Raw genomic sequence first — 27,347 nt, 5'->3', positions numbered from 1 at the left:
CTATCAGAAGGCACCTTAAATACAGAGTAAAGCCATGAAATTTTCCTATGCAATTTCTGCCCATGCTAATTCTACATGTAACAGATCCTAAGTTGTCTTAGTCTATGCTTGTTGCTGTACATTTGCAGCTGGCAGATATTCGTCACTAATATCATATTCCCTGCTATTTTACTATTTCCTGGGTACATTTTTGCAAACCTTTTGCATTCTAATATCTAAAATGCTTTATGTAGGGACACATCCCATCCCATTCGTTTTCTTTAAGGGTGACAAATTCCCACACACAGTATTTAAAAAACAAAGCAAAACAAACAATACCCAATCTATTTGCTGGATTCCTTTTGAATAACATCCTTAAAAGACTTTGTGCTTCAGCACTAAGAAACTGAGGCATTCCAAGTTTTGCTCTGGAAAAGAAGATTTTAGAAATGTTATTTAAATCTAGGCATAGTTATAAATTGACAATTCTCAAAAAGATTTTTAATCCATGCCAAGAATTGTCCTCTATATGGTTGGAGAAGGGAATAAGAGGGCACTAAAAATGTTCATTTGTGTAAACTTAAAACCATAAAGGTTTGTCAAAACTGATAAGCTAGGATTCCATACCGCATCCCCCAAAAATAGTGTTTGCACTTACTTTAATATCATATTCATGGTCTCATTTCTGTCTTTACCTTGAAATGGCAGAGTACCAGTAAGCATTTCAAACTTCAAACAAACAAAAATTAACACAGTCAATTTAGCACAACTTAGAATACACAATGTACCTCTTTAAGAAAAATAATTGAGATTTGTAATACACGATTATCAAATCATGCATATTTATATGATGGTAGGATCAAATAGGGAAAGAAAACTAGATCACTTAAGAAATACACTTCTGGTACCCTACTCAATATAGCCACGATGAAAGGTAGCAAATGAAACAAACCAATTGTTTCAGTCCTGTCTCATTTTCCTTATTTCCAAGCCAAAGTAATATGGAAATAAACACAAAGCATTTTCTTTGGAACCAAATATATGCCTTTACCAAAAACTTTATCAAGATATGAAAACAAAAATTAATCACCAAACCATTTTGAAATTATGCATGCTAAAATCATATTTTATCATTTTTATTTTCCCCACTCACCTATAATCAGAAACCAAATCTGTTGGTCTCAATCTCTATCTCTTTCTCTCTCAGATACACACATACATACACACACAGACCAATCTCGTTATTAAAGAAAAGAAAAACATAAACACAAGTGTTGGAAAGATAGTACAGAGGGGTGTTTGCCTTGCAATTCTCTGACACGAGTTTGATAAGGTGAATCACACTCATAGAAGAAATAAAATATAACTAATTATACGGTATAGTAATACTCTCAAAATATTTTCTTTTAAGTCTCAGGATGATTCTAATGCTCTTATAGTTGATTATATCTAAGTGGTCAAGCTGCAACAACCTAAGCAACTGTCACTGCCATTCCGTTGCTCATCAATTTGCTCAAGCGGGCACCAGTAACGCCTCCATTGCGAGACTTGTTGTTACTGTTTTTGGCATTTCCAGTACGCCACAGGTAGCATGCGAGGATCTGCCGTGTGGGCGAGATACTCTCAGTAGCTTGCTGGGCTCTCCAAGCAGGATGGAGGAATCGAACCCAGGTCGTCCGAGTGCAAGGCAAATGCCCAACCAGCTGTGCTATCGCTCCAGCCCAAGCTAAGCAATATTTTATAAATAAGTTATTTCCTTAGTTCTAAATCCCAGCTATCTCTCTTCTATTAAACAATCATTTTATTAATGTTAAAGTTCATAGATTTGGGCACTATCTTAATTTTCAACTCGTCCATCTGCTTGTTCAAAACTGTTAATAAGTTAAGCCATTTTTACTTTGAAATGTTTTAAGATGTCTTCTTTTCTATTCTTAAATTTTCAGTTGTCATAAAATGTATGGTCACCTCATTATTTTTTAATTTTAAGCTCATTTACATAGTAATGGCAAGGAAACTTTTTCTAAAATGAATTTTTCTCAAATTACCATCTTGATTAATAATCCATTAAGTTTGCTTTAATAATCCATTTCCAGAGAATTCAAATAATTTGCTTTAGATTTAAACTCATTTCTTCCACCTTTACTCTTTTCATGTGCAGCTATTTAAATTTTATCTATCCAGGACCTGGAGAGATACATAGGACAGGGAGTTGAGCACGTGTCTTGCATGTGTTCAGTCTTGAAAATGGTCTCAGCGTCACCAAAAGGGATCCCTTTGCACAAAGGAGTAATAAACTCTGAGTACTTCAGAGTATGATCCCAAGCCTTCCAAAATAATAACTTTTGTTCATTCTCCACCACTTTTCCCATACCAACTTATATAAAAGTTTGATTGGATTCCTAAATTACTAATAGTTTACTGAGTTATTTCAATTTTTCGGCAACCACAGCGCAACAATATAAGCCACACAAAGTGCCAAATACTGTACTTATAGTCTGTACCCATCCCACTCTACTCCCTCAGTGACAGATTTATCATAGGAACTAATTATACTGATGGGTCATAGAAGCTGCCCTTTAGTGATAATGACAGTTAGGATTATATCTGATAACATCGTTGCTCATTAACAACCCTATTACTTACAAATCAGTTAGTCCATATGACCAAATGTAGCATAAGATATCATTTCTCTTCTCAGAAGATTTACAATCTTTCCAGTTTTGAAACAAGTTGATAATTAGAAAGTATATCGCAAGGTGTTAAAATTGTTAGCTCGCTAATTAAAGTATCATGTTACTGCTAAATACAGTATTATAAAGATTGTTGCCTTCTGCTTATTCATCAAACAATGTTAAATCAGAACACTTAAACATGTTTTTTAATTTCATAACAGCCAATCATATGGTTCCTAATATTTAATTGATAATTATTATAATCTGGTTCTCATTAAAACCATTTCTACATTACATTCAATTATAAAACATTTTGTTTCTTATTTACATAACTGTTTCAAATAATACTACTTACCATAAGTACACCATATGACCACCAATCAGCACTCTGAGAATGGCCTCTCCTATTTACTACTTCGGGAGCCATATACTCCACTGTACCACAAAAAGAGTAGGCCTTCTTTTCTTGATCTACTGACTCCTTGCTGAGTCCAAAATCTATAATAACAATAATTTATAAAAATGTATCTGAAAAGATTCAGAAGTTTAAGAAATATAAGCATTAACTAAGCATAAATAAGTTATGTACTAAATCTTAAAATTTTCACAGGTGACTTAGATTACTCTAATAAAAATTTGTTTTCAGACTAATAATATAAAGCAGGTTTTACTTCGTGAATATGCCCTTTAACAATTTAAATCCTCAAATTTAAGTATCTCCAAAATGCTTTGCTTATACAATCACCCAAAAATTTAAAAGGGCAACAATTATATCAAAGCTTCAATAAAGAACTAAACTTTAAAATCTATTAAGAGAAAACAAGAGAGTAAATTAAATTGTTTACAATGTCCAAATCAAAAATATATTGGCTTTAAAAAAATATACATATATATTGGCTTTGATGAAGTTACATTTTTGCTTAAAGCCCTAAAAAAGTTAAAGTTAGCAATACGTATATTTATATGTGTTAAAATAAAAAATAAAGTTAAAACTCATAAAGTACGACTGGGGGGTCAGTGAGACAATATAGTGGGTGGGGTGTTTGACTTGCACACAGCCAACCCTGGTTCAACTGAACCCTGGTTAAATCCCTGGCATCCCATCTGGTCCCCTCAGTTCCCCAGGAGTGATCCCTGAGTATATACCCAGGAATAAATCCTAAGCACTGCTGGGTGTGACCCCCCAAAAAAACAAGAAAAGTGAAAAAAAAAGAAAAAGAAAATACTTATATACCAAAAGATATCCGACATGAAATTCACCAATATAAATATACAAATACTGGCAAACCCATAAAAACTAAAAATACCAATAGAAGAAATCAAAGGATATCCAAATAAATGTAAATTCTGTATTCATGTTTTAAATGAATAAATGTTACTGAAATTGTCAATTCCCTCTCTAAACTACATAAAGCTTCAGCTGATATTTAATGGAAATGAGCAGTATGCCTAATAAATCAAGCTGAATTTGAAATTAGTAAAAAAAGTCAAATGAAGTAGAATAACTAGCAAGTTTGAAAACTTTGGGAAGGAAAGAAGACTTCAATTACTTCAATATTTATTACAACAAAACGACACTTATTAAAACTAATCATCTGCAATAACCATAACAGTTTGTTACTGGAGAGAAGCTAGACAAAAAATGTGAATGGAATAGTAAAGAATAGACTCACACATACAGTCATTTCTACTCTAAAACTTTTTTAAAAAAGTACAATTTTGTTCCCATGTTACTGTTATATTAGGAGGCAATCTAACCATAAATTACCAGATTCAGGTAGGATTAGTAGTTTATCACCAAGAATCTCTAGTTGAAAAATGAGAATAAAAATTTCCTCAGTTCAAGTGTATCAAGTAGAAACACATACATACTCTGAAAACAGACACCAAGTATAGTTTATTATCATCTAAAAACTCACTCCATTCAATGTGTCATGTTACAATAACCCTACCATGACTAGACAATATTACTTCTATTATTTTATATTTATTTAAAAGCTAAAATATTTGTGATGACATTTATATATATATCAGATAAGGCTCTGTATTTACTGTAGCATTCATATATTGTTAATTATTCTATTCATTACATCAATTTCCTTTCATTAATGTTATCACTGATGAAATGAGTTAGAGCTAAATCAGTAACTTTATTTTCCCCATTACTCCTGATTTTTATTATGCAGTCTTGTATACTACAGTAATTTTTAGATCATCTTTGTTGCATTCTAAAGGAACTGGCATATGGTGTCAAATAATATATTAAAAATGTAAAAGTAGGGGCTGGAGCGATAGCACAGCAGGTAGTGCATTTGCCTTGCATGCAGCCGACCCGGGTTTGATTTGCAGCATCCCATATGGTCCCCCGAGCACCACCAGGAGTAATTCCTGAGCACATGAGTCAGGAGTAAACCCTGTGCATCACCAGTTGTGCCCCTCCCCCCCAAATTAAAGTAATTCCACGGTGAAGGGTCAGCTCTTTAAAAAATGTCACAGAAATGTCACAAAAATAAGATAAACAATATATAAAATCATTCCTTATGCTAATAACACAATGAATAACAAAAGTAAAGTTTAATATTATAAAACTTCAAAAGAAACAGAGAAGAAAATAACTTTGATTTCATATTAGTTGAATATTTAGATAAAATATCAAAAACATAATAAAATGAAAAGTGATAGGCATATTTTAACAAACATTTTTTAAAACATTAAGAAAAACTCTAAAAAGCTATAGACTTGGAAAAACACTTTCAAGTCTAATAAATAATCATACCATATTAAAAATACTCAGTTGTGAGAAACTAAACAATTAAGTTTCTTTCTTGTTGACAGAAGATCTGTACAGACATTTCTCCAAAGAAATACATATATGAAATGCCATTAGTTATAAGAAAAATGTGCATCAAATTCTTAATGAGATATACCAGTATATAACTAAAAATAAAATACATTAGAAAGTAATGTGAAAGAATATAGAGTCAAATATCCAAATCACATAATCAACAACACTGAAATCAAAGACCCAAACTTTAACAGTCAAACTTAGAAAGATGCCTGTCAAGAGGACACGATGGAATGGCTGGTGGTTCCTGGGAAAATTGGTGGAAGGAAGTTTACACGGTTGGCGGGAATCGCTGCTGCAAAAGTTTATGATTAAAACACAACTATGAATATTGTTGTAAATCATGATGTACCAAATCATTTGATTTGGCACATTTGATTTGTTTTAAATCAATTGTACCAAATGTACATAAAAATTGTAAATCATGGTACTTTAATAAAATTTTAAAAATTAATATACAAAAAAGATCAGAGCAAAAAAAATCACACAAAAAGATACAGAGCAACTAATACTCTCATAGATTGTTGGTGAACAAGTGAAGTAGCACAACTACTTTGGAAAATAGTTTTTCTTTTCTCTTTAAATTGAACATCCATTTGTCATATTAACAAGAAAAAACACTCTTCTAATATTTTCTCGGACTGGAGCAACAGCACAGGACTGGAGCAGGTAGGGCATTTGCCTTGCATGCGGCCAACCCAGGTTCGATTCCTCATCCCTCTCAGAGAGCCGGGAAAGCTACTAAGAGGATCCCGCCCACATGGCAGAGCCTGGCAAGCTACCTATGGCGTATTCAATATGCCAAAAACAGTAACAAGTCTCACAATGGAGATGTTACTGGTGTCTGCTCGAGCAAATCGATGAACAACAAAAGGACAGTGCTACAGACAAATATTTTCTCAATTAAAATAAAATGCAAATTTCATAAAAAATCTTAATATTAATATCTGTGGTTACTTTACCTATCACTGCCCCAAACAGGATATCCAAGATTCAATAATTGGTGACTCAATAAACAGGACATAATGCAATAATAAAATTGAATACTATGTAGCAATAATAAATAGCTTGTGCACAAAGATGAATGGATCTCTATTAGAAATGAATATAGTCCAACTCCATTTTTTCTATATACTATGTATCAGCTTTTTATTACACTATGGAAAAGGGAAAACTATGGGGCCAACATTTGGCTGACTAGAGGGAAATATAAAAATGACTCACTTTGGGTAAATTTGGAGATTGACAGAACTGTTTTATATCTTGATTTTGGTAGTGATGGTAAGACTGTAGTTTTGGTAATAATTGCAATTGCAATTAGTGGTAGATTTAATATTTCAACTGTGATTGTAATATTGGTAGTTAGGTATATGATTATATGCCTTTGTCAAAAAATATATGTGAAAAATTTATTTACTTTAAAATTAAACTTTTTTCTTTGAAGCAACTACATATCCATATGAATCTATATGAAATATTACAGTGATGTTCCTTATACTCTGCCCAGTATCTCCTGTGGGGTCATCTTGCAAGATTATAGTACAATGATATAACTAATATTTTGACAATAATGAAGTCAAGATACAGAACAGTCCCATCAAAGTAAAATCTTAAAGATGAATCTTACTCTATGTAAATTATATAGAGTAAGACTGAATAACTTAAATCTCTAAATGAATAGGATGTTCTCCAGCATTAGTAATGAGAGTTCAAATTTGTCCAACCTAACAGCATGGACACTTATCCAAACTTTAAATTTAGATCTACCATGAGATTTAAAAAATGGATTCCAAAGTAGCTACCCAAATGTACCTATCAAAAACACAAATGCAAAAGAGAAACAAACCCCTATGTTCAGTGCAGCATCACGTACAAGTGGAAACAACTTAAGTATCTACTAATAATGAGTGGATAAAGAAGATAGGAAATATACAATGAAATGTTATTCAACTATAAATAGGAGGAATTGGGGGAGGGCTAGCATCTGGAGGTGCTCAGGTCTTATTCTTGGCTTTGCATGCAGAAATCACTTCTGTGTTCAGGAGAACTACATACAGTGTTAGGGACTGAATTCAAGTCAACCACATGCAAGAAACATATTCTACTGGCTTCACTACCTCCCTGGTTCAAGGAAGAAGAAAATTTTGATTTTCGCAACACTCATGAAATTGGATTAGGTCATCATGAGCAAAATAATTCCAGAGCAAGAAAATGAATATTAGATGATTTTGCTAATATGTTGGATATCAAAAAAGGCAAGGCAGAATAAAAAGACACAGAAAAGAAATCTTCAAATCAGAATGTAGAATATAGGTTTCCAAAAATGGAGGGGAAAACTACTCAAAAGGTAAGGGGTCCAACGTACTATGGTGTAGGGATATTGGTATATTAGTGCCAACTGTGATAGGGTAATATATATTTTGAAGAGGCGTGAGCATTACCCCTAAAATATATAGTCTTATGAAATTAACATTACCACACTAACATAAGAATATCAACACTTGGTTTTAGGGTTCCTTAATAACAATATGTATTAAAATATATTTAGGAGTGAATACTTGAAGTACAAGGTATAATTATACCACCCAAGGGACCAAACTGACTTTAAAAACTATTTAAACGTGAGGAGACATTAAATAAAGCTTTAAATCATTTCATTTCTTACCCACATTAGAATATTTCCTCACACATCTTAAACACCTTAATAAAACTTGTAATTTCTCCTTCAAAATTATTTAAGTTACAGATACTAAAGCAGCTTGAAATGGACTTTCTGTCAAAAGGGTCTACATAGAAAGCTTGACTTCACAGCTCAAGATATTAGAAAAAGACCAGCAAAAGGAATCCAAGCAAGAAAGAAGGAAAGAAATAATAAAACTTAGAGCAAAAATTAATGATATGGAAACCCAAAAAAACAATCCAAAAGATCAATAAAACAAAGAGCTGGTTCTTTGAGAAAATAAACAAGATTGATAAACCGCTAGCAAGATTCACAAAGGAAGAAAGAGAGAGAACCGAATCAGAAATGAGAAGGGGGATATCAAACAGAAAACAATTAAATTCAAAAGATCATCAGAGAGTACTTTGAAAATCTCTACGCCATGAAACAAGAGAACCTAAAAGAAATGGACAAATTCCTTGATTCCTACAATCTCCCAAGACTGAATCAAGATAACTTGGAATACCTGAATAGACCCATTAATATCAAGGAAATTGAAACTGTTATCAAATATCTTCCCAAAAACAAAAGCCCAGGCCCGGAAGGATTCACTAGCGAATTCTTCAAAATATTTAAAGAGGACTTGTTGCCAGTTTTCTTCAAGTTATTCAAGGAAATTGAAGAAACAGGGACTCCACCAAACAGTTTCTATGAAGCTCATATCTCCCTAATATCAAAAGCAAACAAAGATACCACTAACAAAGAAAAATACAGCCCAATATCCTTGATGTACACAGATGCGAAGATTCTCAACAAAATATTAGCAAATAGAATCCAACAACTCATGAAAAAAATCATATATCATGATCAAGTAGGATTCGTCTGGGGGATGCAAGGATGGTTTAACGTTCGGAAATCAATCAACATAATCCATCATATCAACAAAAGTAAAACTAAAAACCATATGATCATTTCAATAGATGCAGAGAAAGCATTTGACAAGATCCAACACCCATTTATGATGAAAACTCTCATCAAAATAGGCTTAGAAGGAACTTTCTTCAAGATAGTTGAAGCCATCTACCACAAACCCATGGCAAGCATTATCCTCAATGGAGAAACACTAAGGGCCTTCCCTCTAAGATCAGGGACTAGACAAGGATGCTCACTCTCACTTCTGTTCAACATAGTACTGGAGGTACTTGCAATAGCATTTAGGCAAGAAAAAGACATTAAGGGTATTCAGATGAGAAAGGAAGAAATAAAGCTTTCACTATTTGCAGATGATATGGTTATATACCTAGAGAATCCTAAAACCTACACTAAGAAACTCCTAGAAACAATAGACTTGTACAGCAAAGTTGCAGGCTATAAAATCAATACCCAAAAATCCATGGCCTTCCTATACGCAAATAGCGAGTCAGTGGAAAGTGACCTTAAAAAAAATCCCATTCACAATTGTGCCCCAGAAGATCAAGTACCTAGGAATCAGCCTAACTAAGGAAGTAAAGGATCTCTACAAGGAAAACTACAAAACACTACTCAATGAAATAAAAGAGGACATGAGAAAATGGAAACATATTCCCTGCTCTTGGATAGGAAGACATAACATTGTGAAAATGGCAATACTCCCCAAAGCACTATACAGATTCAATGTGATCCCTATAAGGATACCCATTAAATTCTTCAAAGAAATTGATCAAACACTCCTGAAATTCATATGGCACAATAAACGCCCACAAATTGCTAAAGCAATTCTTGGGAAAAAGACGATGGGAAGCATCACCCTCCCCCAACTTCAAACTTTACTACAAAGCGGTAACAATTAAAGTAGCATGGTACTTGAACAATGGCAGAGCCACCAATCAATGGATCAGGGTGGAATATCCATATATGCAACCCCAAATATATGATCAGCTGATCTTTATAAGGGAGCAAGAAATGTGAAGTGGAACAAGGAAAGCCTCTTCAACAAATGGTGCTGGCATAACTGGACAACCACATGCAAAAAAATGGGCTTAGACCTCGACCTAACACCGTGCACAAGACTCAGATAAAAATGGATTAAAGACCTCAACATCAGACCACAATCCATAAGATATATCGACATTAAGGTCGGAAAAACCCTCCAGGATATTGAATCTAATGGTATCTTCAAAGATAAGCAACTGAGAAACAAAGTGGAAACAGAGATAAACAAATAGGACTATATTAAACTAAGAAGCTTCTGCACTGAAAAAGATACAGTGACCAGAATACAAAGGCAATCTACAGAATGGGAAAGGATATCCACCCAGTCAGTACCCATCCGATAAGGGTTTGATATCAAGGTTATACAAGGCACTGGTTGAACTCTACAAAAAGAAAACATCCAACCGCATCAAAAAATGGGGCAAGGAAATGAACAGAAACTTTCTCAAGGAAGAAATATGAATGACTAAAAGGCACATGAAAAAATGCTCTTCATCACTAATCATCAGGGAGATGCAGATCAAAACAACTATGAGATACCACCTCACACCACGGAGACTGGCTCACATCCAAAAGAACAAAAGCAACCAATCAAAGTGAAAGTAAAGTGAAATTTATTAGTTACACAGGCGGGGGGGGGCCTAGGGTGGGGAGGGTAGGGGCGTGGGGGGGTTTGGGGTGTGAGGGGGCGGGGAGGAGCTATACTGGGATTCTTGGTGGTGGAATATGAGCACTGGTGAAGGGATGGGTATTCGAGCATTGTATAACTGAGATTTAAACCTGAAAACTTTGTAACTTTCCACATGGTGACTCAATAAAAAATTTAAAAAAAAAAGCAACCACTGCTGGCGTGGATGTGGGTAGAAAGTGACCCTCCTACACTGCTGGTTGGAATGCCAACTGGTTCAGCCCTTTTGGAAAACAATATGGTCGCTTCTCAAAAAATTAAAAATCAAGCTCCCATTTGACCCAGCAATACCAGTTTTGGTATCATATCCCAGAGAGGCAAAAAATATAATCAAAATGACATCTGCACCTGTATGTTCATCGCAGCACTGTTTACAATAGCCAGAATCTGGAAAAAAACCAAATGCTCAAGAACAGATCACTGGTTAAAGAAACTTTGGTATATCTACACAATGGAATACTATGCAGCTGTCAGAAAGGATGAAGTCATGAACTTTGCATATAAGTGGATCAACATGGAAAGTATCATGCTAAGTGAAATGAGTCAGAAAGAAAGAGACAGACACAGAAAAATTGCACTCATTTGCGGAATATAAAATAGAATAGTAGCAATTAATACCAGGAGGCCTGCTCCACGGCTTGGAAGCTGACCTCACATGCTGGGGGAGAGGGAACTCAGAAAGAGAAGGGAACACCAACCAAAGTGCAGTGGAGGATCCACTCAGGATAGGAGAGGCGGGTTGAAAGCAGACTATAGATTGAACATGATAGCTACCCAGTATCTCCATTCAAACCACAACACCTAAAAGGAGAGAGAGAACATTAAGGAATTCCCTGTCACGGGGGTGAGGGGACGGGGGCAGACAGCATGGGGAAGAGTGGGAGGAACCCTGGGGCCATCAATAGAGGAGAATGAGCACTGGTGGAGAGATGGGTATTCGAGTATTGTATGACTGTAACACAGGCACGAAATTCTGTACCTGCACCCTCATGGTGAATCATTAATAAAAAAAATATTTTTTTTAAAAAATGTCCTCTGGGCACATTCTTTTTGGAGAGGGCTCCATCTACAGCCTATAACTTCAACCACTCTCAGCAGGAAGTAACCAGATAACCCATTTGACCAAAATCCCCTGCCAAACATGAGTCCCCTGCTAAAAATGAGGAATTATGTACTGAAACAGGGATAGAGGTAGTGAGGTGTGGTCAGACTGAAAGAAGAAAGATGATAGAGAAAAAAAATCATATGTATTTTTCATGAAGATAGGACTGAATGTGCCTGTTAACCTGGATAACTTCAATAACCTGACCCAGTAGATAATCATCTCAACATCATAGCCATGTTTTTTCAGCTTTCCTGCCTTAAACTCATTGAAGAAATAAAGGGTTCTGCCTTTAATTTAAATCCTGCCATGAATCAATCAGGAGTTTTCCCAATTTCTTTCCCTCCTCCTTTCCCTTCTCTTTTCTGAAATTAAAAAAATACATTTTTGCATAAAACCTGAAATAATAATTATTCACATATCTCAAAATCACTTTCAGGCTATAGAGATATTAAAGGAGTTAAGGCTTGCCTTGCATGAAGTTGACCCAAGGTCAGTCCCTGGCACCATATATAGTCCCTCAAGTATCAACAATAAGGTAAAGTAAGTGTTCTCTTTCCACGAGCAATCCCTAAAAACCCATATGTTATGGACCCCAACCCAAAACATGCATTTTTCAATGTACAACAGAGTTCTTTCCTATATCTTGATCTTTTAACTACAATATTTCATGTCATAAACACAATGTAGTAGGGTCAGACCAAAAGTACAGTGGGTAGGGCATTTGTCTTGCATGCAGCCAGCCTGCATTTAATCCCTGGCACCCCATATGGTCCCTTCAGGTTACCAGTAGTAATCCCATGAGCAGAAAGCCAGAAGTAACCCTTGAACACTGGCAAGTGTGGCCCTAAGACAAAAAAAATGTAACGTAGAAACAGCTACAAGGCCATTTCAGCTGAACAAAAAAGCATACTTTGTGGAGGAGAATACTGAATTCTTCAGCCAATATAAAAGGAAGACAACAGAATTGTCTTATATATTTCAGCAATTTGTATCACCAGAGAGCAACTTATTGAACCAATTTCTGAATAATGAAATGTTTGTTCTGCTAAAGGACAAGTTGGCAAAACCATTTACAATGGGAGGCATTAGCTAACAGATTAAATAAAACTTACTAAACCACTGTTATTTTCAAAACAAATAGAATTGGTAGGTAACGTTTGCTATGTTTTTTCTCCCTTAGGGGTGGTTAATATATATATGTGCATATATATATGTTTATAACTTTGTTACTCCTTTCTATGATTTAAATGTTTAAAAGGTTCCCACAATACAGCAGTTCCGTGAGAATTTGTTATAAGCAAAACTATTCCCTGTGACTATTATACTGTCAATACAAATAATGATATTACTTGAAGTTATTTAGCATATATTTTACACTTACTTCAATTTCAATGTAACTTAAGTTTCTGATAGGTTTTTTTTGCTTCCACCCCTTTAGAAAAATGTGCTCAAACTGCAACTCTCAATAAACACATTATAATAGCCATAGATAGCTCAAATTAAATTAATTGTTCATTTTATCATTTTAATGAGATAGAATAAGTAAAATTTTTCTACACCAGAAAACTCACATAATTAAGAGAAGACATTCCAAAACATCAGTCCAAACACTGGAATAAATTATACAAATTAATTTGATGCTTATATGTAAAACATTAAAAACTGAAGGTAAAAGGAATTCAAGGTGCATCCAATTATGTTGTCACCCACATTCCAGCTTGGTATGTGTAACTGGCTCTATTATTTTATGGGATACCCTTAATGCTCTTCCCTCTGGAGAAACCTGCATATTTTGTTGAACATGTTACTTTCTTTCTTCCATAATCTCCCTTCTTATAGTCCCTAAATAAAGCTAGCTCCTTAAAGAAAGAAAGAATTCAAGAGGAGCAAGCAGACACATATAAGAAAAAAACTTACTGAAGGAAAGACAAGAATTTAAGAAAAAAGGGGATACATAATTAAATAATAACAAAAGAAACGAGAGTGAAAAGTAAAATCTTAATATACTTGTTATGAAAGGAACACTTTAACTTATGAAACTGAGGTCTTATAAAATTAAATCCAAATGTTCATTACTCATTAGAAAACTGAATTAGGTAATAATCAAAAGCAGTGTTATGGGACTGGAGAGCTAGTACAACAGGTAAGGTGCATGCTTTCTATGTGGCTGACCCTGGTTCTATTCCTGGAATTCCATATGGTCCCCCAAGCACACTCAGGAGTAATTGCTGAGTGTAGAGCCAGGAGTTACCACTAAGCATTGCCAGGTGTGGTCAAAAAAACAAGCAAAAAAACCCTGTGAATTACTTAATATTCATTATTACATGATTTATTTTAAGAATTATTGATTCTGGGTTAAATTATACTGACTTGTTAAATACATATATAAATCATATTTTCCTCTCTATTGCATGTCTTTTATTTCTTGCTCATAAGTTTACATAGATTCTAACTATTCTTCACTCATAAGTTTAAATTCAAAAGTTTAAATGTAGAATTTATATTATAATACAAAGCGTAAAACAGTATGACATAACTATTCAATTAACTTTAAGGCAAATGAGATTAAGGTAAAATTTATTCAACACTTCGACCAACTCTATTCCTTACCTTTGACAAAACATAATTTATTAAACAAAATGAGACATATCTTAAGAAATTTACAATAAAATTTTGAATGCCCTATATTAAAAATCATATATTGTAAAATCTCAAATGGAACTCATTATATTTGCTTGAACTTTCAACTTAAAGCTTCATACTTCATCTTTACATTGAAGCGGTACATTTAGAAATTTAAAACTTCTATCATTAAAGCATACTGTTCCAAAATCTCTGTAAAGACCTCATCTTCATTTTATGTTTTGACTTTCTGATTAATACAGGATGTATTATTTAAAATACTAATAACTTTTTGAGGCAGGCTCACTGAACATAATGAGCCTGAATCAATCTTAGTTCTTGCATACACTGACTTCTCCTTTATTAATGAGTAGCATTCTATATTACAGATGCATAGTTTATCCATTTACCTATTGAAGAATATTTAAGAAATTTCCAGTCTTAGACTATTACAGGTAAAGATTCAATTAAAATTCAGGAATAGGTTTTTTGTGCACATAAGTTCTGATTTATCTATAATAAATGTCAGGAGGGGTGTGAGTACTCTAGATTCTATGCTCTCAATAAAATAATAAAAGTAGATATATAGAACTGATGAACAGTTGCCAGGACTTAAAAAAGGAGGAGAGGAAAAACTGATAATAAATGAACAGCATCAGAGTTCTTCTCTGGTTAAGCAAAATCAAAGAGTGGTATTTAAATACACACATGATAAAATGTTATAAAAGTATACACAAGACAAAAAATACATGTAAAAATCAGTAAAATTCATGTAATGTATATAATCCAATTGGTTGTACTGAAACAATTTCCTGAATTAATAATACACAGAAAGTCATATATAAAAGATGTTACTATTGGGGGAAGCCAATAATGTGTAATGGCTACACAAGACCTGTTGATATAAATTTTTAATTCACTATAAGACCAAAACTATTTTAAAATAAAACATTTTACATAATGTAATAAGAATACATTATGCCAAGTCCTGCAAAGATTAGTGTAGTGTATCAAATAAAGGAGACTCTAACACAAAACAAAGTAAAATATATTTTACGTATAAAGGAAAAAAATGAAACACTCACTATGAAGCACTTGGTTTAAGAATTTAAACTTACTATATTCCAAAATAAACGACTTAATCTAGATTTAAAATACAATGATGTGTTTTAAGCAAGAAAATCAAATTTTATTTCTTAATAAGGAGAATTACCTGCTGCAAAATATTTTGTATTAATATTAGGGCATTAATTCATTTACACTTGAAATAATCTCTAGTTCACTAAGGAGATGAATAGAAAAAAAATTAAACCATGAAAGAGATAAAAGGAAACAGGATTAGACATACAATAAAACCAAAAAATATATGTATACATAATAAAATGGGTGTAGATTAAAAAAGAAATTAGTCTTTTAGCATACCTGTTAACTTGATATGTCCTATGTCATCAAGCAAAATGCTGTAAATCAAAATTCACATTCAACAACATGAAATAAAATATTTTATATAAAACATTTATACAAAAATAAATTTATGCAAAAATATAAATTTGGAATGGATCACTAACAGGTTCTGGGACATTTTAAAATATTCATATGAATTGCCATTTTATAAAGATATTTTTATAAGTTTCAGAAATTGGTATAATTCACATATATTTTCATGTAATCTTTAAAAGATTAAATGTAGAATGCCAAAAATTGTAAAAGAAATATTGATAAAAGGGATACATAAGAAAAATATAGCGTTACTTTTCGGGCTTTAGGTCTCTATATACAATTCCTAATTGATGAAGATGATCCAAAGCAAGGGCCAGTTCCGCAAGGTAGAATTTCACATCTTCCTCTGTAAACAGAACCTAAAATAAAATAATAATTTACCATTTGATCATTTTCAATATTATATTTTAAATGTATTACCTTACAAAATATTAAACAAATACAAAGAATAATGGATAGATGAAACTAAACTCTTTAGAAATGCTGTAATTATAATTTATTAAATCATACCATACAGTATACACTATACATTTGTTTTATAATATTATTTTAGATGCTGTGCTTTACAATTTTACATAAAATCAAATGTATTGTTTTATGCATCCAAAATTCCAACAGAACAGCCACACGACTGTCTGCTTCCTTCCAACATTTTCTCTGGGTGACACCTCACTCCAAAAACTCCACCCCCTAAATCTCAGTGTATATATATATATATATATATATATATATATATATATATATATAGGCAAAATGAATCCAACAGTACATCAAAAGGAACATATGTCATGGCCAAGGAGGATTTATCCCAAGGATACAAGAATAGTTTAGCATACACGCCAATCTATGAAATACATTATATCAATCACTGTATCACTGTATCACTGTCATCCTGTTGCTCATCGATTTGTTCGAGCAGGCAGCAGTAACATCTCCATTGTGAGACTTGTTGTTACTGTTTTTGGCATATCAAATGCGCCATGGGTAACTTTCCAGGCTCTGCCATGCAGGAGAGATACTCTCGGTAGCTTGCCAGGCTCTCTGAGAGGAGCAGAAGAATCGAACCTGGGTCGGCCACATGGAGGCAAATGCCCTACCTGCTGTGCTATTGCTCCAGCTAATCATATCAATATAACAAAAATATAAAACATATGATAATATCAATAGATCCAGTACCCATTAATGACTAAAACTCTCAAATATGGGGACAGATGATCTGTTAATTTGGTTAGAGTCATTTACCAATAAGCCAAAGCTAACATCATATTCAATGGGGAAAAACTGAAAGCCTTTCCTCTAAGATGAGGCACAAGATTTTCACTCTTATCATTATTCAATATATTATTATTATTATTATTCAATATAGTTTTGGAAATCCTTATCATATTAGGCAAGAAAATTATTAAAGGAATCCATATTAGAAAATAATACATCAAACTATGACTATTTTCAGATAATATACTAAGAATAACCTAAGATTCTACAAAAAAATCCTAAAAACAATAACCCGATACAAAAATCTGTCAGTTACAAAAATCAACACACAGAAATTCATAGAATTCATACACAGAAACAATGAAACAGGAAAGGTTATTTTTTTCAAACATCCCTTTTATATCTGTGCCCCAAAACATCAAGTTCATTATATCCTTTTACACTAAATGCACTGCATTGGATTTGCTTTTATAAATTACTTTAATCTTAAAACAACTGTTTTGTCTAACAATACTTTTTGGTTTTTGACACGTCTGGCTTTGCTCAGGGTTTAATCCTGGTTCTGTACCCAGGACTCACTCCTAGCTCTGTAGTAGGGCTCACTCTTCGCTCTGTACTCAAGCTTCACTCCTGGCTCAGTACTCAGGGCCTGGATCTGTACTCAGGGGCTCATTCCTGGAGATTTTCAGGGAACCATATGTTATGCCAGATATTGGATCCAGATCAGCTACATATGATGCAAGAGCCTTACCCGATGTACTATCGCTACAGCCTTAAACAATGACTGTACTAGGCTAAAATATAGTCATGCCATCAGGATATCTAATACTTGTAGAAAAAGTTTATAATCAGTAATTCCACCATTTTTTCTATTTTCTATTTCACTATCAAATGTAAGCAATCAAGTCTCTTGTTCTTAGCAGCTAAACTAAATCAAAACGTGTAATATACTAACACAGATTGTAACATTAGAAATCCTTATATTAAACACAGTCTTAAACTCATTTGACTTAAGAGGTAGTTCCAGGCCTCTTTTTCTTTAGTACAAGAGATTTTTTTCTCCTTTTCCTCTTTGGTTTGGTTTTTAGGGTGATACTGAGGGATTATTCTTGGCTCTGCTTTCAGGGATCACTCCTGAAGAGCACTGTGGAACATAAGGGATGCCAAGGATCAAACCCAGGTCAGCTGCTTGCAAGGCACACAGTCTACCTGCTGCACTAGCTCTCCAGTCTCCAAGTACAATAGCAAAAGAACTGGTTTTCAGTAGGAAGCTTGCCACTGGAGCAAGGCTTAGCGTAGAAGTTAGGGAAAGTAACACCTGGGGAATCACAGAGGGAAAATGTGCCTGCCACAAAGGCACACTGGGGGTCAGGAGGAAAACTGGAACTATTGGTATAGGATAGTGGACACCAGCAGAGACTGGTGTTGGAACATAGTAACACTAACACTCAATTACAAATATCTTTTAGTAACTTTGTAATTCACAGTGATTTAATAAAAGTCAATGAATTCTAAAAATAAATAGACTGGAAAAGATATCTTATTTAAAAATACTTAAAAACAGAGTTTGACAGCACTGCATTACTCATTCTGTTTTTATCTGGGTATAGAATTATGATAAAGTGAAAAAAGAACTGGATTTGGAATCAGAATTTGCAGTGCAACAATGACATGTAACCTAATCTTACGGGCATCAGTACCAAAACTGGTAAAATAAAAATACCTATTTTATTTACCAAATTAATTTATGTGAAAATAAGCTTTGGTAAAATGCTATGTGTGCAATGATGAATTATTATTATTATTATAATTTTATGTCTATCTCATTCATTAGATAGAATTAGCTCATACAGAAAGCTGGATACTTTTAAGGAATGCACTGGTTATATTTATTTAAAAATTTTCTGGATTATTTGTAGAGTTCAAATGTGAATAGGATAGCATAAATTTTTGTGACAAGAATGTTTATTTGGAACCATGGCTCATTAAATACTAGGGACTCAGGTTAACAGCAAAATAGCACAAATGAAAAGTTAAAGATAATTCAATCAGGGTTGAATCAATTGCATAGCAGGTAGGGCATTTGCCTTGCATGCAGCCAACCGAAGTTCGATTCCCAGCATCTCATTTGATCCCCTGAGCACTGCCAGGGGTAATTCCTGAGTGCATGAGCCGGGAGTAATCCCTGTGCATCTCTGGGTGTGACCCAAAAAGGAAAAAAAAAATGATAATCCAATCATGATATTCCACTAACTCCCAAATATAATATTTAGAAAAATAAGTTATTCATGTTTCAATTTATTTGGATATAATAACTGTGAAATGTTAAGAACATAATTTTGGTTTGCTCTTTGCGTCCATAGTCTCTCTTGAACACATTTCTCTGTATTTTTCCTTGCTTGCTTACTCCTTCAAGCCTGTGTTTTCCCTTTAACACAAATTCCTTTATTTCTCTTCTCTAGTCTTTCTACATATATTTTGTTCAATTAAAACTATTTTACTTCTAAAAAGTATTTTCATTTAATATTTTGACAAGAATAAAAATGTTAGTTATTAACATGAAAAAGGAACATGAATATTTTCATTCAAACTACGCTATAATATTATATAATATAACCCCCTTACTACAATTAATAGTGTAAACTTTCTGAAATATCAACTTTATAAAATTTTAATGGGAGCATGCTATCAATATAAAAATTCACCATAGTATGCCTAAATGTTCATTTATTTCCAGTTTTTCCATTATCACGTATATCAAAACAAGCCAGGGATAGAAAGACAAGTGTAGGATGATTATCACTCAAGAGTGGAATATACACTAAAAATCAAGTATATGGGGATATCAATTAAATATACTAGAGACCTGAGAAGCCTGGTTTTGGAGAAAAAGATGAGAAAAAAGAACAGATTTGCTGAAATAACACAGGAAGACTAATAGAGTGCCGTAAGCACATGTGTGATGCTAAGAAATAAGCACTAAAATCATAATTGTCAATGACCAAGTAATGGGTTATGACTGTGAAGGAAGAAATGTTGAAACAGAAGTGACAGAGATGATGGGGTAATAATGTAAACCTCAGTGACAGATAATGCAATATATTTGCATATTAGTAGTAGAAGCTTGAACACTGATGTTTGAACACTATTACCCAAACTGTAATAAAATAATTAAAGTTTTATTGAGACAGTCATAACACTGTCATAAGTATTGTTTCTGACTTCTTTTAGGAATGGTCAGATTTTATTGCATGGGAGGAATAGTAAATTTTATTTTCATGTACTTTATATATTTCTATTTTCATATAAGTTGTAATTCATTCTGGCATGTTATGTTGTTCCTTTAGGACTTAGGTTGAACAAAAGTAAAATGAAGTGCATAATTTTTCTCAGAACCAAACAGTGATCCTTATTTGAATTCCAACCTAAACTTTGTTAACTAGGATTTTATTTCATCGCTGCTGGGAAAAGGGACTATCCTGATCCTTTGCAAGCTCTGTGGAGTTCATCCTTTAATCTATAGGATTGTTTCTATACTTAGTTTAGGTACTTTCCTCATAGTTCATAATTACTACTTTTTCATCTTTCTTTATCTTTTATTTTGTTTTTGGCTTTGAGGAGATGGACTGCAGCGCTCAAAGCTTATTCATGGATTTGCAACTCCTAGCAGGGCCTGAGGGACAGACCATAAGGGAAGCTTGAAATGGAACCTGGGTTGGCGGCATGCAAGACAAGCACCCTACTTACTGTAATCTCTAGCCCCTGATATTTACTTTCATAGGTGATAAATGAATACGTCACATTTATTTATTTATTCATATGCCAAATACAGTAACAAAGATGGGTCTCATTCCCCTGACCCTGAAGAGCCTCTAATGTGGCACCATTGGGTAGGATGAGTAAAGAGAGGCTGCTAAAATCTCAGGGCTAGGATGAATGGAGACATTACTGGGCCTGCTCGAGCAAATCAATGATCAAGGAGATGACAGTGATACAGTGATAATGATACAGGTGATAAATATTTTATTGCTAAATATATTAATAGTCTTTGAATACTAAATTCTTTGATTATTTTAGATTAAATTTGACCAGAATAATTTTTAAACTAGTTTATCGTGTCCTACTGTCGCAAGTTTACAATAGTGCTAATGTTTATGGCTTTTGGAGTACAAAATTTTTGCACCTTCACCATCATAATAGTGCAAGACTCTTCTGCCACTATACTTAAGTTACTTCTCTCTTCTGCTCCTTAATTACCCCTATAGCCTTCCCAAAATTGGTAACCTCAACTGTTGTGAGGCTCCATAGATATGTTTTCATTGGATATTACCCATTCAGTAGCTTACTTTTTTATATCACATATGAGCAGGATCATAAAGCTTTTGTCCTCCTGCTCTGAAATATTTAACTTAACATAATAGTAGCATTGAAGTTGTAGAATTCATCTTTTCCTATATATTCCATTGTGTCAACATTCCAAAATTTCTATATCCACTCATCTGACCATCTGGGCTACTTTCAGATCTTGGCTATTCTAATAGCAATAAAAACTGCTTTTGTGATTTTGGAATATATGTCAGTGACTATAATCACTTGGACAAAGCAGCAAGTCCCGGAAGACACCATGTCGCCACAGATCTCTCCAGACCCTTTGCCAAGCCAATTCCACCAGGGCACCTCAGATGGAACAGGTGTGCTCACCTCACCTGCTTCAGATGAAACCCTGGCGACCACAAGCTTCCAGAAGCAAGGCCCAGGTATTCGGGTTCCAGGTCTAAGACTCGAGGCCACATGACAGTGGCAGAGGAGTTGAGCCATCCGTCTCTGGCTCCGTGCCTGCTTGGGGTCCTGGCCATCACATCCACAATCTGCCTCCTCGCGCCATCTCAGCGCATCTCAGCGCACGAACAGCCTTGGTCTAGACTTCCAAGTGAATCCCAAAATGCATTAACACCCTACAGGTCTCTGGACCTCAACCATTTACAATTTTAGAATTCCAGGATTACACGAACAAAAAAGCTGCCATGATATTCAAAGTGAGCAACATAAAATAAATTATCTAGTGTCTGTCTCTAGGGCAGGCTTGAGTGGTAGTGGGAAAATTTGAGCAAACTGTATTTCCCAAAAGTAGAGAGAGAATATAGAGAAAATTGTCTGACACAAAGGCAAGGTGAGGACTGGGATGAGGGTGTGGAAACCAGTTACCTTGGAAGTGGAAAATGTGCACTGGTGGAGGGATGGGTGTTTGTTAGATCGTTGTATGGCTGAAGCTCAAACATAAAATCTTTGTAACTGTATCTCATGGTGATTAAAAAAAATATGATCACTTGACTATATGGTAACTCTTTGCAATTTCTGAGAAGTCTCCAGTTGCCAGTGCAGTTGAGTCACTGAACACACTCCTAAAGTCAATAAGGTAGAAGATTTTACTATGTTTTCCTCAATATATTTATCTTTGAATTGAGTCTACTATCAAGCTCTTTGATACATAATTAAGTATTATGAAGTTAGACAGGGGTACAATTTAATTTTTTGCATTGGGCAACCAGCTTTCATGGCACTATTTGCTGTGGAAAAGGTTTTTTTTTATTTTCTCCACTGAACATAACTAATTGTTCTGTCAAAAATAATGGTCAATATCTCTGAAGTGTTATATCTAGGCTCTCAATTATGTTTCATTGCTGAGAGTATATTTTAATCCACTACCATACTATTTTACTACTATAGATTTATAATGTAGAAGATCCTGAAATACCACAAAAACTTTTTTTTTTGCACTTAAATATTGTTTACTTAAATACATTCTTGCAAAGGGTGAACTTTTGGTTTTTTCTTTTAATTTTATTGAATCACTGTGAGATAGGTACAAGCTTTCATGTATGGGTTACAAATTCAAAATGATCAAACAACCATCCCTCCACCAGTGCACATTCCCCACCACCAATATCCCGGGTATACCCCCCTTTCCCACCCTCCCCCTGCCTCTAAGGCAGACAATATTCCCCACAGTCTCTCTCTAATTTGGGGCATTATAGCTTGCAATATAGACACTGAGAGGTTATCATGTTTGGTCCATTATCTACTTTTGGCACACATCTCCCATTCCAACTGATTCCTCCAGCCATCATTTTCTTAGTGATACCTTCCCTATTCCATCTGCCTTCTCCCCTCCGCTCATGAAGCAGACTTCCAGTTATGGGGCAATCCCCCTGGCACTTGTATTTACTGTCCTTGGGTGTCAGCCTCATGTGATGTTATTCTATATGCCACAAATGAGTGCAGTCCCTCTATGTCTGTCCCTCTCTTTCTGACTCATTTCACTTAGTATGATACTCTGCATGTTTATCCATTTATAAGTAAATTTCATGACTCCATCTCTCATAACAGCTGCACAGCATTCCATTGTGTAGATGTACCAACGTTTCTTTAACCAGTCATCTGTTTTAGGGCACTTAGGTTGTTTCCATATTTGGCTATTGTGAACAGTACTGCGATGAATATATAGGTACAGATGTCATTTCTACTGTGCTTTTTTGCATCCTCAGGATATATTCCCAGAAGTGGTATTGCGGGATCACATGGAAGCTCAATTTCTAGTTTTTGAAGGACTGTCCATATTGTTTTCCAGAAAGGCTGGAACAGTCAGCATTCCCACCAACAGTGAAATAGCGTCCCTTTTACCCCACATCCACGCCAGCACTGGTTGCTTTTTTTTTCTTTTGAATGCGTGCCAGTCTCTGTGGTGTATGATAATATCTCATTGTTGTTTTTATTTGCATCTCCTTGATGATTAGCGATGTGGAGCATTTTTTCACGTGCTTTTTGGCCGTTTGTATTTCTTTTTTGAGAAAACTTCTGTTCATTTCTTCTCCCCATTTTTTGATGGTTTGGAGGTTTTTTTCTTATACAATTCTACTAGTGTCTTGTATATCCCTGATATTAATCCCTTATCAGATGGGTATTGGGTAGTCCTTAGAAAAAAGAAGATGGGTTGCATCACCTTTCCCAACTTCAAACTCTACTGCAAAACAGTAGTAATTAAACCAGTATGGTATTGGGATAAAAACAGACCTGCAGATCAACAGAACAGAGTTGAATATCCTGTCACAGACCCCCTAAATATATGGCTACTTAATCTTTGACAAAGGAGCAAGAAATGCAAAGTGGAACAAAGAAAGCCTCTTCAACAAGTGGTGCTGGAAAAACTGGATAGCTACCTGCAAAAAAATGAACTCTGACCTCTGTCTAATGCCAGGCACAAAAGTCAGATCAAAGTGGATTAAAGACCTCAATATCAGACATGAATCTATAAGGTACATAGAAGAAAATGTAGGAAGAACTCGCCATGACATTGAAGTTAAAAGCACCTTTAAGGATGAAACAGCACTGAGCAAGTGGAAGCAAACATAAACAAATGGGAATACATCAAACTAAGAAGCTTCTGCACTTCAAAAGAAACAGTGACCAAAATACAGAAAGAGTCCACAGAATACCACAAAAACTTTTAATAGAAATAAATAAATTCAGTAAAGTAGCAGGATATATTACAAAAACACCATGCTTTGTATACAGTCAACCCTGTTTTAATCCCTAAAATTACATATGGTCCCCTTATGTAATTTTAGGTAGTGATCGTAAAGAGTGATCCATATGGACAGAACCATAACAATGCCCTGAGCACTACTGGTTGCAGTCTACCCTATAAAAACTCTAAAATTGTTCCCGAAAACATATAGTATCTAGAAATTAACTAAACCAAGGAGGTCAAAGTTTTATACAGTGAATTAATAACACTTTTGAAAGAAATCAAAGAGGATTCAGAAAATGGAAAAATAATCAATGTTCATGCAGTGGATGAATTAAGATGGTCATAATGATCACTGTACCCAAACCATTATGCACGTTCAATAAAATCTCCATCAGCTGCCCAATTGCATTTTTAACAAAAATCATTAACAGTTGTGTGGAATCGTGAAATTCCATGAATAACAAAACAATTGTGATTAAAAATGACTGGAAGCATTACATTCTCTGATTCTAAAGTATACTATAAATTATGGTAATCAAAATAGTGCTGCCCCTGCCTCATGTGCTGAGGAGAAGGCAGATGGGATAGAGAAGGGAGCACTAACTAGCATTTCTAGCACTAACTAGAGATGGTTGGAGGGATAGGTAGGATGGATGATGTGTGTTCAAAGTAGACTAAGGATCAAACCTGGTGGTCTCTCAGTATTTTTATTACAAATCATGATGCCCAAAAATAGAGAAATAAGGGAGGTGCTTGCCGCAGGGGGTGGGATGGGGTGAGAGTGGTGGGAGGGATATATATACTGGGAACATTGGAGGTGGAAAATGTGCACTGGTGGAGGGATAAGTGTTCAGTCATGTTATAACAAATTCAATCATGAAAGCTTTGCAACTCTATCTCACAGTGAGCCAATAAAAAAGTTGTGTACTGAAACAAGAATAGATTATCAGACCAATAGACATGAGAGCCTAGGGATAAGATACATCTTCAAATAAAGGGACACTTAATCTATGACAAAAGAGATAGGTATGTTAAGTGGAGCAAATTAAAGCCTCTTCAACAAATTGGGAAAACTGAAAGGCAAAAAACTTAAGGGCAAATGCCAAAAAAACACCAAAAGAATCCTGGTATACAACAGGAGGTTGGCTCCATGGCTTGGAAGCTAGCCTCACACGATGGGGCAAAGTCATCCCAGATAGAGAAGGGAACACCAAGTAAAATGTGATTGGAAATCCCAAGTGGGGAGGGAGATGCACACTGAAAGTAGACTAGAGACTGTACATGATGGACACTCAATACCCCTATTGCAAACCACAACATCCAAAAGAAGAGAGAGAGAACAAATTGGAATGCTCTGCCACAGAGGCAGAGTGGGGTGAGGGGATGGGATAGGGAGGTGGGAGTGATACTGGGTTCATAAGTGGTGGAGAATGGACACTGGTGGAGGGATGGGCTCTCGAACATTGCATGAGGGAAAAAAAAGCACGAAAATGTGTGAATCTGTAACAGTACCCTCATTGTGACTCACTAATTAAAAAATAAATAAATTATTTAAAACATAAATAAATAAAATATTAAAATACCAAAAAAAGAATCCTGGTATACAATACTCTATATACATTTTAATGAAAAGTAGATAAAAATCTCAAAATTACATCAGAAACTTAGTATATTGAGGTAAGTATCTCCAGGTAAAAATCCCCAGGATAGAGAACTCACATATGTCTTCACTGCTTTGACTACATGGAGAATGGGCACTGGTGAAGGGATGGGTTATCAAACTTTGTAACGGAGAAACATGAGCACAAAAATGTATAAATCTGTAACTGTAAAAAAAATAAATAAAATAAAATCCAAAAAAAAGACAAAAACAAAAACCAAAAAATAAAATAAAACAAAAAGTAGAATTTTAACAAACTAAAAAGGTTTTGTGGGGTAAAAGAAACATAAGCAGGAATTACAAGACATTGTATTTAGTGGGAAAACATTTGCACAATAATAATGAAATAATGCAATTTACTGCATCGTGATTGGAACTAGAAGATACATGTTGAATGAAGTAGGCCAGAAGAACACAGGATGATCTCATTTATATGTAGTATATAGAATAACTGTATGAGGAAATGTAATGTAGTAAATGGGTGGCAGCCTTGATTACCCTTCAGCCCACCATAAAGGTGGAGGAATATTGACAGAAATTTAGTGTGGGCTGAATTAAGATGAGAAAGCGAAGAAATGAGGAGACAGAGTTCAAGGGTCTCCAGTATATGTATAATGTAGGAAAGTGGAGAAACTGTATATCCAAAGTACAGACTCAACAACACAAAAAAACCTGAGATCTAAACTACATCCAGCAAACTTTGAAATATGACGGTCAAGGTGGCAAGTTGGGGGCTCTGGGAACAAAGGCAGGAGCGAGTATGGCATAAATAGCAGAGGTAATTTGACAATGGTGTTGGACTGGTGTTGGAATATTGGATAACTAAGACTCAACTATCAATAATTTGCAAATCAAAGTTTTTAATTAAATACATTTTAAAAAATAAAATATTTGCACATAATA

At 34.5% G+C, this 27,347-nt stretch overlaps 1 protein-coding gene across 4 annotated transcripts in view; it reads right to left on the bottom strand.

Annotated features, from left to right (window-relative positions):
• Positions 1 to 27,347, bottom strand: part of RPS6KA6 (ribosomal protein S6 kinase A6) — a 242,384-nt gene that overhangs the window by 91,588 nt on the left and 123,449 nt on the right. For all 4 annotated transcript variants that reach the window (XM_055122992.1, XM_055122993.1, XM_055122994.1 and 1 more), the window contains 5 exons: positions 16,294 to 16,400; positions 15,964 to 16,001; positions 3,007 to 3,149; positions 638 to 708; positions 319 to 407 (listed from right to left, as the gene is read on the bottom strand). In XM_055122992.1, coding sequence (XP_054978967.1) covers positions 319 to 407; positions 638 to 708; positions 3,007 to 3,149; positions 15,964 to 16,001; positions 16,294 to 16,400 — 448 coding nt within the window. The remainder of the gene's footprint in view (positions 1 to 318; positions 408 to 637; positions 709 to 3,006; positions 3,150 to 15,963; positions 16,002 to 16,293; positions 16,401 to 27,347) is intronic.

The sequence above is a fragment of the Sorex araneus genome, chromosome X (genome assembly GCF_027595985.1).
Source record: "Sorex araneus isolate mSorAra2 chromosome X, mSorAra2.pri, whole genome shotgun sequence".
In the NCBI taxonomy this organism is placed as follows: domain Eukaryota; kingdom Metazoa; phylum Chordata; class Mammalia; order Eulipotyphla; family Soricidae; genus Sorex; species Sorex araneus.
Note: the sequence above shows the minus strand (reverse complement) of the source record. Positions and strands in the feature narration are given on the sequence as shown.